The sequence below is a fragment of the Ambystoma mexicanum genome, chromosome 5q, assembly GCF_040938575.1.
Source record: "Ambystoma mexicanum isolate Mex_15411 chromosome 5q, UKY_AmexF1_1, whole genome shotgun sequence".
NCBI classification, from domain to species: Eukaryota; Metazoa; Chordata; class Amphibia; order Caudata; family Ambystomatidae; genus Ambystoma; species Ambystoma mexicanum.
In genome coordinates this window covers 128,666,392-128,680,075 of record NC_090933.1, presented here as the reverse complement: position 1 = coordinate 128,680,075, position 13,684 = coordinate 128,666,392, and the positions used below count along the sequence as shown (strand labels likewise).

General features: G+C 44.6%; 1 protein-coding gene across 1 annotated transcript in view; it reads left to right on the top strand.

Annotated features, from left to right (window-relative positions):
• CTDP1 (CTD phosphatase subunit 1) overlaps positions 1-13,684 on the top strand; it is a 1,764,689-nt gene that overhangs the window by 1,021,210 nt on the left and 729,795 nt on the right. The window contains exon 11 of the mRNA XM_069620649.1: positions 12,529-12,700. Within this exon, the coding sequence (XP_069476750.1) occupies positions 12,529-12,700 (172 nt within the window). The remainder of the gene's footprint in view (positions 1-12,528; positions 12,701-13,684) is intronic.

The window sequence follows — 13,684 nt, the reverse complement described above, 5'->3', positions numbered from 1 at the left end:
GAGCAGTTTTCTGCAAAATAATTAGCTACGGCTGTGAATACTTCCTGACGATTTGCTGCATCCTGCAGTTTCCACTACCTTTGAAGAAGGGCTGGGATAACAATAGTTCAAATACATGCCACCACGGCGGTCATGGTCCGAATTTACCCGTGGCAGAATCCTGCCCCCTGCCCCTCTCCCCCCATTTGAAAGGAACTTTTTGTTTGTTAATTTGGAGCCTATCCGGTCCTCTGTGGCAAGAGACTTTTTGTAGAAAAGAGATACCTGCAGCGGAACTGTCGTCTCGTGCTCGGAAAGCTCGAGCATGTGCTGTGCTCAGAAGTCCCACCTTGCCCCCTGCTAAAAACATAGGGAAGGGAGACGCCGAGCTAACACATCCTGACTTATCATTTGTGAACACTTCTTTCTTTCTTGTGAACCCTATCCCACACTCTTTTTTTGTATTTAGTGTAAGGATTGGCAATAGGTTTTTCTTAGTATAGGCCCTTTTTTGATAAGACGATACTAGGACGGCCAAATTGTTTGATACTAGGACTGCCTAATTATTTGATTGTCGTAGCTTCCTCCCATCTTAGATTTAGGATTAGATTAGGCGTTTTTCCAACCTACCTGTATAGTTTAATAAACACCCTTGAACTGTGATCACTTTTGTCCGTCTTCTTGATACCATGCCTTCCTTACTGTGCACTGGACATGAGTATCAAATATATTCTTGAGGTCCTTATGGAAGTGGGAGTCAAATCCTGTGGCCTGTTGGTAGTCCTCTCTACTGGGTGGGGGAGTTTTGTTGGCCGCTGGGTCAGGCACTACATTAAAATCACCCCACCCCTCCCCCCCACCGCCCAATGAGGATCTGGCCCTCTGCAAAGGAGATAATGTCTGGGGAGATTTTTTGCAGAAACCAATCATGCGTGTTGGTCGGACAATGTCATGCAAATGTGAGTTTTTACGCATACAGGCGCCCACCAATATATATCTACCCATTGGGTCCTGCTTCACTGTGACCTCGGTTAGAGGTACCTCTTTGCTGAATAGCAGTGTCACCCCTCTTTTTCCCCACCAATATGGCAAAGTACGATCTAGAGAACCACCCAAACTGTGCCGCTCGTCTGCAGCTAAAGATGCGTCTCCTTTAGGCAGACTGTCGGCTGGTATATCTGTTTCCCTGGGGAGTAACTTGACTTCTGTTTCGCCGGGAAGTGCCCTGTACGTTCCACGTCAACATACACAATTCCTTTATGCTGCTGTCAGCCATGGTTTGTTAAAGGTGCAGTGTGTGCAACCTTTGACATGTGCCCAAAGCTGTGATGAGATGCAGCAGCATGATCACTGGCCTGCGCTGTGATGAAATACAGCACTAGTGGCAATGTAATGTGAACAAACTACCCTAAGAATCCCCTCCCATCTCATCCCAACCACACATGCGAACAGCAAAAGAGCAAATACCACATTACCTGGGACAAACTGCATGACCCCTGCAACCAGGAACCGAAGAGCAATAAACACAACTGTCAGTAACCCCAAACTGCTACCCCCAATCCCTTATTTTGCATGTCGCTCAAAAGACCCAGGCATTCCCTGCAGCATCTGAGTCCAGTTCAATACTTCAACAGTTGACATTTAACAACCTTCACTTGTTCCTCACTCCCACCCCCCCTGGGAGTCGCTGCTGTATCGTGTAGCGGCCAGGTGTCGTACTATAGACCCCCTCACATGCTGAGCTGCACCTCCTCCACCTTCCAGAGCAGGAATACTCTGCGTTCACCAACAGTCCAGTTTACCTCAATTTTATTCTTGCGGGCTGGGGCATTGGGTCTCCTTCGTATGCTCACCCATGCCCAAGGCTACTCGGACCCCTGCAGAGAGGCAATGCATGGTGCAGTATCAGGTGTCCCCATCCCTCAGGGCGTCCGAGATGAGTAGCTTCTCAGCCTCTTTCATCAAGCGCACCTTCCATGGCTTGCCACCTGACGAGAAAAGCAAAGCCGTGGGGAATTCTCATCAATAGGCTATTTATTTATTTTTTCTTTCTTGCAGCCATTCTGTGTGCGGCCTCAGTTCTGTCCTTTTCACCAGTGTAGAGGCTGCTAGGTCCTGGTACAGCGCTACTGAGGTGTAACTGAACTGGACTAGAGGTGATTCATAGCCGCTTTTATGATTTTCTCCTTGGCCTTATGAAAATGGACTCTAACCAGGATGTCTGAAGGAAAGGCATGTGCCTGCTGCGGTTGGGTGCAATACATTCTATCCCGTTCCAGACCGGCGCTACCAGGGAGGGTCAGGATGAAATGGACGAGGTCCTGCACAAAGTCTTCCAGATCAACATAAGAGACATTGGTGGAATGCCCCGCAGGTGAATATTATTGCGTCATGAGTGATTCTCGGCATCCTCCTTGCCTCCAGTGCGGTGATCCTGTCTGCTCCCTTGCCTATTTTGTAGCTCTTGTCGCACAGAGCAGCCTCAACTTCAGGAGTTCTGCTCTCGACCTCCTCAACGCGCCTATCCAGGCTGGTGTTCTTCTTCAAGAGCTCTTTGGGATCTTTTTGCTATTCCCTTGTCATGGTAACAAGGAGATCCTGTAGGTCCATCTTAGTCACTGTTTGGGAGTGAGGCAGAGGATTTTGCACAGGGTCCTCGGTGTAAATCATGGCCTGCACTTGCTCCCCTTTTTTAGGTTTCTCCGTGGTGCTCGTCCGTATGGTTGCAATGTCCAATTGCTTTGTTGCCTTGAGGATTTTCTCTGTGTTGTCCTCTGGGAATGCTGCGTGAACCTCTCGTGGGGGGGGTGTGTGTGATAGGGGGTGGGGAATAGTGATATTTGCCAACCGTCCCCGTGTGCTTTTACTGCCTCTTGAGATCCCCCGTGCTTGCATGCTGCCACAGCTTTGCTGAGTGACGTTCCATGGAGGCCTCTAGGTCTCATTGCCTGCTCCGCTTTCTCTTTAGGTGTCGGGCCCCTTTTTATTCTCCAGGAAGGCCCCCGCAGCAGTCTGTGCACCAGCTCAAACTGGAGGGGCCACCTCATGCCCCAGATGTGGAGGGGGCGGGTGGAAAACCAGGGGCCGCTGCAATTACCAGGTGCAATCACACTCCAGAGAGGTCTTGTCAGCCCAGTAGTAAGCTTCTCAACAGAAATTCCCTGCATGCCATCAATGTGCTCCGCTCCCAAGTGGTTGTGCCCAGAACTGCTATCACTCCTCACCAATGCTCAACGACAGAGGCTCCTTCCCTCCCTGTGCAAGCCACAGTGCATCTCCCAAGTACAACAAAGAGTGCAAAGTGCAGTTAATGCAGTAGGACGTGAATAGCTAATGCTCCGCTATTCCGATAATCATAGATTTCTGCAAAAAGTGCGCGACCACGCGGGCGCAGGGTGCGATGTGCACAGGCCAAAGTGCTGTTAATGTAGCTAGTTAAAGCGGTTTGAGCTCCGAGATTAAATATTGTCTGCTTCCCCTCTCTTTGCCTTATCTCGGTCTGGTCTTGCTCCATCTCATTATGTTGAACGGTACAGAGACGTCATAGATAGAAGCCTGCCACACAGGACAGCGCCTGCTGGTGGAGCATCTCTCCTCTCACCTCTTGCAGCAAGTGTCCAGCTCCACTGATCTTCGGTCTCCCTCCTCTGGTCAGGATGCCCACAAAGACCAGCGCGGACACATGACACCCCCTCCAGCAGGGTTCCATCACAGGCCGCCATACAGTACCTTAGCACACTCGCTGAGCTTGTGAGCCCCGCCTCAACCCTCTCTGAGCCAGCAGCTGGGAGTAACTGGGTCCTCCACCATGTGCTGCAATTGGGAGCCTCCCGCAGGACCAGGAGGCCTCCCAGCTGAGTTGGGCGTTATGAGCGCTTGTTTGTTCCTGTCACTGGAAATTAATGCAGAACCCGCACTGAGAAGACTACAGCGTATGATAGGGTGCTGCCCTGGCAGCAATGAGTGAGGGGGCAGTGCCAGTGCAGGGGAGGGGGAGAAGTGTGGGGGTAAAAGGGGAGGGACTGTGCAGTGCATAGGATAACGGTAAAATAAATAAGACATTAAATAATAAGGTGCAGCTATCTGGTGGCAAGTGCAAGGGTAAATGCAGGTGTCAAGTGCTGGTAGGGAAACCGTCCCTGAGTGCAAGGGTTGCCAGGGGGGCAGTGCAGGTGTGCAACTGGTGGGGAAGGGACCTGGGCCCGAAATCGGAGGGTAGCCAGGTAACCAGTCCATCGCTCTGCTCCAGTAGGTTTGCCTTCGTCCCAGATGCCCTGCTTGTACTCGTATTCCACAATGTTCAGATTGTCTTTGGGTTTTGCCTTTTGATTGTTTTATAGCTAATTGGTATCAGGTGTATGCACTTAGAATCAAGTGCCTGATTTTGCCTGACCCGATTAGCAGGACATGTTCAGTACGATGTCTGAAAATTAATGTTGTTACTCTGTCACACGACGACTGTATGGGTATGTTTGACTAGTTGTAATTCAATCATGTTGTCTTGTACAACCTAAATTGCCCTCCAATCATGCTAACTGTGAAAGCAAAGCTCAGAAACTGAAAGAGTAGTGTGCAGAGTTTTCATGTACACAAATGTTCATATAGGCAAAGGGGGTATCCCTAGGGTAATGAGAAACCCCATGAACAAACAATGGCCAACCGGTTTCAGTGATCTATGCAAGTGTAGCCACTTTTTTCAGGGCCTTTGATGCCAATATGAGCACCAAAACAGCCGCTGGGTAGGAAGCAGAATCTGCACCTGTAATGGGAGAAAAACAGGGTTGGGGCTATGGGGGAGATCGAAAAGACATGGATATTGACATTACTGAACCCATTTGTTCTGCTGGAATAGATTGCTGTGTCATGCCTCCAAGGAACCAAAGCGTGCCATTTATGGTTTCTTACCCCAGTCTGCAGCCCCGGATTCTATGGCCTCTTTAAAAGAACTAATGAATAGTCCAGCAACCTATTTGCAGTAGCGATTGCTGCATTTAGGGTTTGGTGGAGGGAGAGCAAAATTACTTTAAAACCGTTCTTAATGCAAATGAAAACAACTATTTTACTTTTTACTTTTCTGTATTTGTGTCCCTGCAGCAGGGTGCCTGTAGGGGTCCTGCGTTGTTAAAAAATGGGGTCCTCTCACGGGTCCTATCGAGAATCTAGGTTCTTACCTTATCAGTAGGTCTGTCACCGAGTCTGGTTGGGAGAGATCTGTGTGCAGGTGCCAAAGCTAGCGTAATAACTTCCGAGATCTTTCTCCATCTGAGCATGCGCAGGATGACCTCTACATTACTGTGTCTGTGTTCACCATCTTGGAAGATGTTTTTCATCTATGATTACTAGCGCAATATACAACTAGCAACCCCCCAGCAGCTGAAGGAGGTTTTATTATGTTTACAGAGCACCATATGGGGAAGTTACATTCAGAACGTGAGAATATCATTTGTATATAAACTAAGAAATTGGTTTTAATATATCCGTGCCGGCTACAGGCCTTTTCCAGATTTGATCTCCTACTCAAATATTACAACCCAAGTTGTGGTAGTGGAAGTCTTCCTTTGCGGCACTGCACTGATTCAGCTCAATCATGATGCACGTTTATGCCCCCCCACGATATGGAGCCACGCATCTAGGTGGGCCCCTAATCTGGTTATATGGTGCTCTCTAGATTATGATGTATGGTGAAAATATGGTATGTGAGGATATGTTATGGGGAGGCCTGGCCCATTCCTCAGTCATTGGGCCCTGTTATATTATATGAGGATGCTGGTGAAGCAAACATGGGGCCATATGTCTGCTGTATAACTCATAGGTATATTCAATAATGTTGCATCAATTCTGTGGATAAGGCTACCTGTAACCCATGAGTGGATGTACAGGGTTGCCAGTGTTTGCCAGCTAGTGTGCTCATTAAGGCCAGTGCTGTCTGTGCACTGGCGAAAAATCCACAGTTCTATTCTGAAAAATGCTGTGTGTAAATCACCCCCTCTACGGGGGACCCAGATTTTTTCCGAAATAGTCTAGGAAAAAGCCAACGGACCATGGCCTTTCAAAACAGTGTTTTACAAGGGGTGATGTGATCTTTTTGGTCCTAATACGAGACCGGTGTTGCCTGAGCCATGTCTTTACTGGCCTAGTTGTCATGCCCACGTATTTTAGATCACATGGGTATGTAATAATATAGATGATGTTGCTACTGTTGCAATTTTTGAAGAACTTTGCCAGCCTGTATGTATGGATGTGCTTCTTTCGGTTTGTGGGCGCACACTGCATTGACCACAGGGATCATGTCCTACTGGGCCTTGTTGGTTCCATCCATTATTTCCTTGTATGTATTAGTGCATCTCAGGGGTTCCGTCTCCACTTCATTGCAAATCTTGGTGGATCAATGTTTGATGAACCCACATTTAGGAGTGGCCAAAGTCTGATAACAACCTCCTTAATTTGATTCACCAAAGGGGAGGAACTGAGAACTGTTGTGATGGTATCTGTTTTATCAACTCTTTTCCCATGGACGCGCGTAATCTCTCAGGATATTTCTTGCATGTTTTTTTTTTTTGGCATGTTTCACCATGCTTCTTGGGTAGCCCTGATTCCTTAGTTTGGGTGCTAGATTGTTGTGCTGGTAGTCAAAATCCTGCAAGGTAGTGCAATTCCTTCTATATTTTGGAATTGTCCAAAGGGAAGGTTCTCTCGTAGGCCCCTGGTGTGATATCTTTGGAACAACAGTAGAGAGTTCCGATCTGTGGGTTTGTGGAAGACCGTGCTCTTAATTCTCCCATCTGGTGCACTGAGTATAAGGTCCAAAGAATTTACTTTTGATCGACTGCTGATGTTTGTGAACTTTAAAAATGAATTCCTCGATTTGAGCCATGTCATAAATTCTGCGAGGTCACTGTCAGTGGACTCGAGACTTCAGTGCATAATCTTTAATGTTATTGCCAATGAAGAAGTGATGCAAAATAAATGTTTCAAATGAAACACATTCACAGTGAAACAATGTAATGGGAGACTGAAAACGCACACAAGAATGACTGTAGACCGATGTCAGTGGTTACTAAAACCAGGGATGCCAGTCAGAACCTAGTTTAATCAAAGTTAATTGCCATGATAATATGAAAGGTAAATGCATTTGATACACAACAATACAGAATAAAAGCAGCTTACACTGACGTGTGAATTTGAAAGGAAATAGTATTTAAACAGTTCTATGGTGAATACTTTTAAATCAGGTTGAATATTACACAGATGAAATAAATGCAGTTCATAATAGATATTCTGTTCAGAATAAAATGCACTAATTTACAAAACAATTCTTAAAACACTCATCAAAACTGTAGTTGAGTGTCATTAACTGCACCCCGCTTTATATATTTTACTCAAGGAACTTAGAGGAGTCCTGGGTCTTACCCCTCTTGAAAAAAACAATCACTGGACCCCTCCCTACCAACCATAGGCCGATCACTACCGTACCATTTTTACTCAAGTTCCTTGACAAAGTGGTTTACATCCAAATACAGGAGCACCTAGAGACCAACCACCTCCTTGGAGTCCGCCACTCTGGCTTTAGGCCACGTCATAGCACTGAGACAGCCTTAATAGATCAAAAAACCCAGATCGATGGACTTAAGGATAAAGGAAAAACAGCCTTGCTGTTACTCCTTGATCTTACGCCCGCCTTCGATCTGGTGGACCGCCAAGTACTCTGTAAACACCTTGCCTCGGCGGTGTACTTTTCACAAGACGATATCACTGGGATTAAATCCTTTTTGAACAACAGGACTATGGAGAGTCTTCTCTCCACTAACAGCTGCTGATCCGATCCTGATAACCTGTTGTGTGCCAAAAGGTCCCTGTGTCTCTCCTACAATGTATAACACATTCACAAAGCCATTGTCTGATGCCCTAGCCCATCTGGGTGTCACCTACCCCAACTATGCAGATGACACCCAGATCCTCATACCTCTTATAGGAGAGTATGACAAGAACTTGGCTTTGGTGAATAAAATATACCTCATCATCCAGGCCTAGATGGACGCACAGAGCCTATGCCTGAATGATAAGACCAATCTCCTAATACTCAGAACTACAGCCAACCTTAACAATTTGAGCTCCAATTATACCTCCTTCAATATCGATGGTAATACCATTAAAGTGGTAAAAGAAGTAAAAACTTTAGGTTTTTACCTCGACTCTGCCTTCACATTCCACAAACAAGTCAACGCCATGGCATCCTCTACAGCTTACACTTGTAAGATGATTAGGGACTGCAAACCATTCTTGTCCAAAGAAAGCTGTACAATGCTAGCTAGAGCACTTACTCTCTCCATGCTGGATTATTGTAATGCTTTGTACTTGGGGGCGAGCAAATACATCTCTAAAAAAAAATCCAAATTCTGCAGCTCATGACATACCAAAGAGAGAACACATCTTGCAACTGAGGAGACGGAACAAATGGCTTTCTACTAAGGACACAATTATGCTTAAAACGTTATCACTAACGCATAAATGCCTTAATCAAGTAGCCCCCATCTACCTTTCCGAGAGAATCATTAATAAAATCTACATCACGACCCACAAGGACAATCAATTCATCCTGCCTGGCCATGCCCAGATTTAAACTAAAAAAAGCAGGGGGAAGTAGCTTCCCTGTTATGGCAGCAAAAGCACCTTGCCTGAGAGCCAACAACCTTTCTTCATGTTCAGGCGCAATACTATAAAGTGGCTTGTTACTAATGACACAACTGAATAGCTCTAGCCCCGTACATACAAATATATTGGACTTCCGACTCTAAGTAACTTCTTCCTTAATACCTATTTATTCTCTTCTGTACTTTATGTATATTTTTCCTCACATTAACGTGTATAATTCACTGCATCTGTTTTGTTTTTGTATCTACTGTAACTAAGCTGAACGTATACTTGTAACCCGTTAGAAAGGCGCCCAGATACCTCTGGGTTGGGTATGCCATACAAATAAAATAAAATAAACAAATCTATGGGCCCTAAGGTAACTATGCTGGTGATCTGATTAACTTGTGTACATTTTTGTAAACTAACAGTAAGCAATTTAACCCAAGCCCTAACCTCATATTATTCACATACAACTTGGCTATTGATGCTCAGCACCTGGGGCTTGTTTGCAATAAAGTACCTTACTTAGTGTCTTTAAGAGACATATGGTGGTTATCTGAACAGCACTTAAGGTGGGAATACTGGCTGAGTGATGGGTTATAAGGTACTTCGGCCAGTTCAGCCAGAGGTTAACTTGGGGGCATAAGGCAGGCGGGAGCAGAGCGGGGAAGGAACTTCTTGTGCCCCCAGAGATCGGGAGATACTTTCTTTCTCATCTGGTCTTAAGACAGTAGCATTGTTGCAGATATTCTCCCTCACTCTTGTTCTCAGGCTTTGTAGCTGGAGCATCTCACCCACAGTCCGCAATGGGGTAGTGGATGCTGTGGCAGTGGACACGGCTCCCTTGGCTGAGTTCCCCACAACAGCAACATTAAAGTCTGGGTGCAGGTTAGGAGAGGACACCAGGTGAAAGAAACCGGTGCAAAAGCCTCAGGGAAAGGTCTTGTTCAGAGCACAACTAGATGTAGGATCACACGCTGGAACAGTGTCTAGAAAGCAGTGGATTACACAGCAACACGCTTCTATGCAAGGGAAGCTTCTCACGGGTTTGAGGACCATTCAAAGGAAAACAAGAAAGTGTACACTGAAAACAGTTTTGCAGGGCCAAGGTTTTTGATGTTATAAGGAAGCCTTTTATTAAATGTTATGGGCAGGCCCAGTCCAGGTGTGGTGGGCGGTCATAATGCTTTTAAAGTGTGCCCTGTGGTATTGTTGTTGATTGATTATTGCTGTATTTTTATGGTTTGTTTTGCATACCTAAATAAACTTTCATTCATTCAAATGATAGGTAAGATACCGATGAGGCATCACATGGGATGTACCAAGTCTCAGGCGCTGGGTGTTGGTTTATTAACTATACATTTCCGGCAAAGTATATGACTGGAAAGCTCGTGAAAAGACAGCCAGACGGTAATTAAAATGATGTAAAGTCAAACATGGGTAACAGTCGCACAATATTTTATGATAAAAAATAAAGTTAATTTATTTAAAAAATCCACTCAGTCAGTTTCACCTCAGGACAGTATCCGGTCTGTGAGGGCAAGATAGAGAGCAGCCTCCTCTCCCATGTGCCAGGAAGTCTGCAATAAGTGGCAGGAAGAATAGTTTGCAACATAATTCCATTTGAGCTGACAAATGAGCAAACGCACATGGCAACGGTCAGGGCCGAAGGGACTTGGTGGCTCAAAGGTTTTAGAATTTTGAACGGACAACTGAGCAAATGTGGGGACTGAGGAGACTTGGTGGCACTGAGGGGTTTCAGACTTCTGAACTGAGGCGAGTTCCAGCTCCATGGAGTCATTGTCCTTTGAAACACATTGCTATCCATATAGTTCAATGTACATTGAAAGCACACCATCATCCTTATAATGTTAAGAAACAATTATTACTGCCCAGATAACGGGTTCCTTTGTCACATCCCTAAGAGCAAGACTTGCCTGACTGCAGATTCGGGTTGCCCATACTGACATACAAATTGTATGACCAACCTGTAAGGGTCTTGGGGGCCCACATACCACTCACTGCCTCTGTGTAGGAGGTGTACTGTTACTTTCCCTTGTATTTCGTCGGGGGCTGCACAGGTCTAATGTTACTCCATCTAATAAAAGGTTTGAAGGTTTTAGCCATTTATTTATTTGTCCAGAGTAAAGAGGGTAGAAGAACAAAAGGTAACTTCAAAAGAGGGCCAAAGGGACAGCGACCAGAATGTAAACAATGCCATGAGATTGTCATTTCAGCCTGTGGCAGAGCTCCCAATTGAAGGTTCATATGCAAAATGTTCATGAAAAAAGATTCTTCAGCTAAATACTTCTCACTGACCTGATGGGGCTTGCTTGTAGGTAAGAGCACACAGATTAACTCAAGCTATTGAAAGCATATCAAACCTAATTCTATCGGCAAATGCTTTTTTCAGAAACTGCTTCAGGGTGTGACCAAAAAGAGATCATGCCCAAAAGATGAAGAGTGGACTTAAGGTGATTGAGCCAGGAACGTTTTCCACACCTCGTGGGCGGGTAACTTTACATCATGAATACTTTTTGTAGACCTAGTATGATATGATAGGGTTACATTATATATATAACGCCCAGAGGTTTCCAAGCGCGGACCTGGGGATCGAACCTGTGTTGCTTCATGTTGTCTTGCTTCCAAGGCGAGCATGTTGCCCCTGAGCTATTTTCCCGAGTCAATACAATAACCTGGCCCTGTAAAGTGCACTTTGATTTTGTCCTTGCTCAGTGCCTTACCAAGCTACTGTGACCACACATTTCTGCACCTCAAAGAATGTATGATTCGACCTGTGATTTTCTACCTCAGGTGTACATGAGATGGCCCTGCCACCTTATTTATTTGAAACGGTCAGGGTGACGCCACTTTGTCCCTTGGACAGCAGACACCTGACCCAGACACAAGGTGGCCCATTAGTACAGATCTCATCCCTAATTAATAAAAAGCCTCAACCTTGTTAATAGTTTGACCAGGTTTTTGATGTTTCACTAGGCCTTTCTCCAGACAGTGTTAAACTTGAACAGAAATATGTTCTGGATAGCAAGGCTGGACCGTCTGCAAATAGAAGAATACTTGTATTGTTCCCTCCAGAACATTAGCTGCAATGTCAGTAGTCTGATTATGAGTATGGTGACTAACAGGCATGCCAGTAACTGACTACTGCTTTGTGTGAATATAGGTTATGATTGCTGTCAATAGATCATTATGTAAACTTTAGTGGTGCAGGGCGTTCCATAGAATTCTGCCATCAACTCTTGTCAAATGAAAAATGCAATGCTGTATTAGTCCAGTGTTTGTTAATTGGACTAACTGAAAATGCAATGCCATGATGGAAACAAAGTATTAGCTTTCGAAGTCCCACAGACTTCGTCAGATGTTGCAGTAAAAAAGAAAAAAAATGCAACATCAGACGAAGGCGGCTGTGGGACTTCAAAGGCTTATGTTTTGTTTCTATCTTTGCATATTGATTTCACTTGGTACAATAAAAGGTATCGTAAGCTGCACCTTGGCCTGTGAAGGATAACGACGAGACCTTTTTTGTCAGAAGCATGCATTTTTTAAGAGGTTTTAATGTAAAAGCCTGCTCCATCCAACCAGTTGCTTTTTTAAACCTTGCTAAAAGTTTGTTAAAACGTTATTTTCAAAACACCAATCCCCCAACCTTCCTGCAGACTTAACAAATTAAGAGCATGCACATACCGCTGTTTCATGTGATGAAAACGTTCAATTCAATGAAATGCTGTGTGGACAATGTTGTTTTTCTACACTGCAAGAGATTTCAGTTTTACAGCACTGTGGCTTGCAAATATCGGTGCCCCTTTTTGACCAGTGTGGTGAGTTATGGTAAATAGAAATGTTATTGGTACATATTTAAATCTGTTGTCATCTAGCACATGTGACATTTTGCAGGGTTGTACAGCCACACCAGGAGCAGGTATATGACGATGAAGATGAGTTGCACTCAGAAGGGCAGGATGAGGAGCAGGCTGGTCCATCTAGAAGAAAGCGGCAGCCAAGCATGTCCGAGAGCATGCCATTGTACACCCTGTGTAAAGAGGACTTGGAGAGTATGGATAAAGAGGTGAGCCAATGGTGTGTATGTACCTCTGCCACGTACGGGTACGTGCCTTGCATGTCTCTTGTACACTGTTCCTTTTTTTGTCGCCCTCATCACCCTCAACTCTGGTACCATGCACTTAAGTTCCTCGGTTTACCAAGTGACGTGCCAACAGCTTTCTTTTCCAGCTGCTGTACCAATGAGCGTATATTGCACTGCTAAAGTCATCCAACACTATCAATGCTGACCATGTCTTGTGGAAGCCTGGTTATTGCTGCTAGGAGCAGAATCCATTTAATGAAATTGACCGGTTTTGAAAGGTACATTTTATGGGCATGTGCTCTCCTTCTAGAAACTTGCAGTCGTTTTCAGAGTAATGTAGTTTACTGGGTTTGCTACAGTGGTTTGTAATAATTTGTGGAAATCGAAAACACAAATGTCAGCTTGAGATTCTGTACACAGATGTCTACAAATCCACATATCATTTCACCACAACTGTTTTGCCTGATTGTATGCACTTTTTTTTGTTTAATAATTTTTATTAGGTGTATTCATCAACAGGTAATATAAACACATGAAGTAAACTTTTTACCATGTACGCTCTCTTGGAGCATTATAACCATAAAGTGTGATGAGACGAGTTAATTAAAATAAATATGATACGATTGTTTTGATGAATAATATTGAGACAAACAGGGGAAGACAAAAACAGGACAGAAGATAATGCAGAGGGCATTGGTGATCTAGAAAATATTTAACTTTTTCAGAATTAAGGTATTGAATAAACACATTACATTTTTTGTTAAATGTGTGCATACTGTCAACAGAAAAAGCATGACATTTTTCCATCCGATGAGTGGAGCAAATGGAATTCCACCAGATATTATAGGATAAATTGGATGTATTCTTCCAATTATAAGTAATGTTATGATGAGCAATACTGATGAATACATTAAATAAAGCAGGAGATTCAACTTGTTGTATCAGCGGGTTAACAATAGACCCAAT